The sequence below is a fragment of the Porites lutea genome, chromosome 1, assembly GCF_958299795.1.
Source record: "Porites lutea chromosome 1, jaPorLute2.1, whole genome shotgun sequence".
NCBI lineage: Eukaryota > Metazoa > Cnidaria > Anthozoa > Scleractinia > Poritidae > Porites > Porites lutea.
The window spans coordinates 4412850-4415200 of record NC_133201.1 but is presented as its reverse complement, the minus strand read 5'-3'; the positions used below and the strand labels follow the sequence as shown (position 1 = coordinate 4415200).

The following is a 2351-nucleotide window of genomic DNA, read 5'->3' as shown; positions in this document are numbered from 1 at the left end:
TAGGATCTCTTTGCATGGAAGACCCCAGATAGGTGAGGTAACATGTGGCGGGTCACCCCATTTATCATGTAAACGTGATCAAATTAAAATGAGAGATTATATGGACAGGCGGGTTACCCCACCTAAGCGGGTCACCTCACCTACCTGGAGTCCCCTACATCCATGTAAACTGGCCCTTAGTCAGTTCATTTTTCTTTGTTATTTAAAACCTTACAAGGAATTACAGTTGTTATCGTTATTATTGCTAGGAGAACACAGATGTCATCTCACATTGACACTGGAAGTTAACGTCTTAGGTACTGGCGGGAAAGTTGAGACCGCGGGGCGTCATGGGTTTTTCTTTTCATCTTTCCGAGCTTCTTTGCGTCCGAATTTATGCAAATTTAGAAAGTTAGTGCACATTCCCCCCGGGCATTTGTCACCTTGTCGGTCCCAGTGGTGGGGATTGGTCAGAACCTTTGCCCGGGGAAATTCTTCTAGAAGCGGACAACGTCGTTCCTTTTTCAATTTTTCACTGAAAAATATGCTTATTTAGATAGCGTTAGATATTTCTGTAAAGAATATTTTTAATACCTATGCTTTAGAAAGATATGCGTGGTTTTCCCTCAATCACTTCTCTACCCCACAGTAGTTTTTGTATCCGTCGAAGAAATTGCTTCCCGCCATCGTGATCAGTTCACACATCGAGGAAAAACAATCAAGGTATCGTTTGAAGAGTTTAAAGAAAGAGAAACTTTCTTTGTGCGCGAATGGTTGAGGCAGGAAGGCTTAGAAAACTCTGCGAGATATTCGTGTATTGTGCGATAAAACGGTTCCTTCGTGATGAGAAAACACTCATGTTAAGCTCGTCGGTTGTTGTTTATCATTCACGATATAAAACCCTTTGGAAAATAAGAAAGTTTAATTATAGTTGACATTGATATGTGGTCTTTTTCTAATAATTATAACTAGCGGCCCGGAGCGATTTTCGGAGGGTGCTTCACGCGTTATGATCAGATATTACAGATTTCCTATAAATAATGGTATTTGCAGCTTGCTTATTGGAAAATACAATTTTGGTGTTGTCCCGGGGTGGGGCATTTGCACCCTATTTTTAAGCCCCTCCGTGGGGCATTTGCAGCTTTTCCAACACAAAATGACAGATGCCCGGGGGAATGGGCACGCTTTTAATTTACTGAGCCATAAAAGTGTCAAATACCCTGGCTTTCCTAAATTTGGAAAATTTGTTGCTTGCGCGAAAAGCTGGGGATTTTATTGTGCGAAGGAGGGACGCTGAGAGTTACTGGTAGGAGGGTCCCCTGAAACGGCCCGAGCTTGCCTTTACAAAGCGTTGTTGAGTAGTCCCTAAGCCTAAGGCTTCCCATGGCAGCCAGCCAACTGCCGTCTCCCGTTTCCGGATAGCCTGTTCAGGCGCTCCGATAGTGGGGAGCAGTGCGAAGTAAAAAGGAGTGCATGCGAAACTTTTCATCGCTTTCTTTACTTCGCACCGCTCCCCACTATCTGAACGCCAAGAACAGGCTACTTTCCGGTTAAATTGTACGAGATGTCTTTTTTTATTGGGAGAAGTCATTCCAAACAAAATCACAACCGAAATCACCGTTCAAATATTTCTGCCAATGCCAAAAGTTTACTGCCATCTTTTTCAAATGTACTGGATTGTTTTAATGTAATTGTCCTCTCACCGTGGTGGACCGATCAAGTTGTATATCCACTAAACTTTTCTAAAATCCAAACGGATCGAAAGCCACCAATAGAAACCTACATAGTGAACTTTGACCTAAAATTGGAATGTATCCAATTTTGTAAACGACCAATCAGAAAGCCAGAATTTCGATCCTTACGAAATTTGATATATCGCCTTGAAAGCTATTTATATGGAGGGATAAATTTTCGTAGGACAAAATTGCAGTCTTTACTTGTGCGTGGCTATATTTCTTTGAAGGGAAGACTTCCTATCGTACATTGAATTGAAAGCCATGGCTCGAAGTGTTGGTCGCAGGAAGCCAGTGAAGAAAAGCGCCGCGAAGGTCAGCAAGACTAGCGTTAAGAAACGACGAGCAAAGAGAAATCATAACAGTTTTGCTTATTTCATCAACAAAGTTCTGAAGCAAGTTCACCCCGACACTGGTATCAGTAAAAGAGGCATGAGCATCATGAATTCGTTCGTCAACGACCTCCTCGACCGGGTTGCCTGCGAAGCCTCTCGCCTGACCAAGTATGGCAAGAACAGGACCATGAGCTCGCGTGAGATTCAGACCGCGGTCCGGCTGCTTTTACCGGGTGAATTGGCCAAACACTCCATCAGTGAAGGAACCAAGGCTGTGACCAAGTACACCAGTAATAACAAGTGA

The 2351-nt window shown here is 43.3% G+C and overlaps 2 protein-coding genes across 2 annotated transcripts in view; both read left to right on the top strand.

Moving 5' to 3' along the window:
* LOC140943045 (cleavage stimulation factor subunit 1-like) overlaps nt 1–253 on the top strand; it is a 23515-nt gene extending 23262 nt beyond the window's left edge. Inside the window, exon 16 of the mRNA XM_073392090.1 lies at nt 1–253. This exon is cut by the window's left edge and continues 534 nt beyond it. The gene's annotated coding sequence lies outside the window, so the exon portion shown is untranslated.
* Nucleotides 254–1976: 1723 nt separating this feature from the next.
* Nucleotides 1977–2351, top strand: LOC140935573 (late histone H2B.L4-like). The gene has a single exon (XM_073385169.1). It carries the CDS (start codon nt 1977–1979, stop codon nt 2349–2351), a length of 375 nt encoding a protein of 124 aa, XP_073241270.1.

Bases quoted from the DNA above. Each gene is read 5' to 3' on its own strand.
- LOC140935573 (XM_073385169.1), top strand. From the start codon at position 1,977: ATGGCTCGAAGTGTTGGTCGCAGGAAGCCAGTGAAGAAAAGCGCCGCG.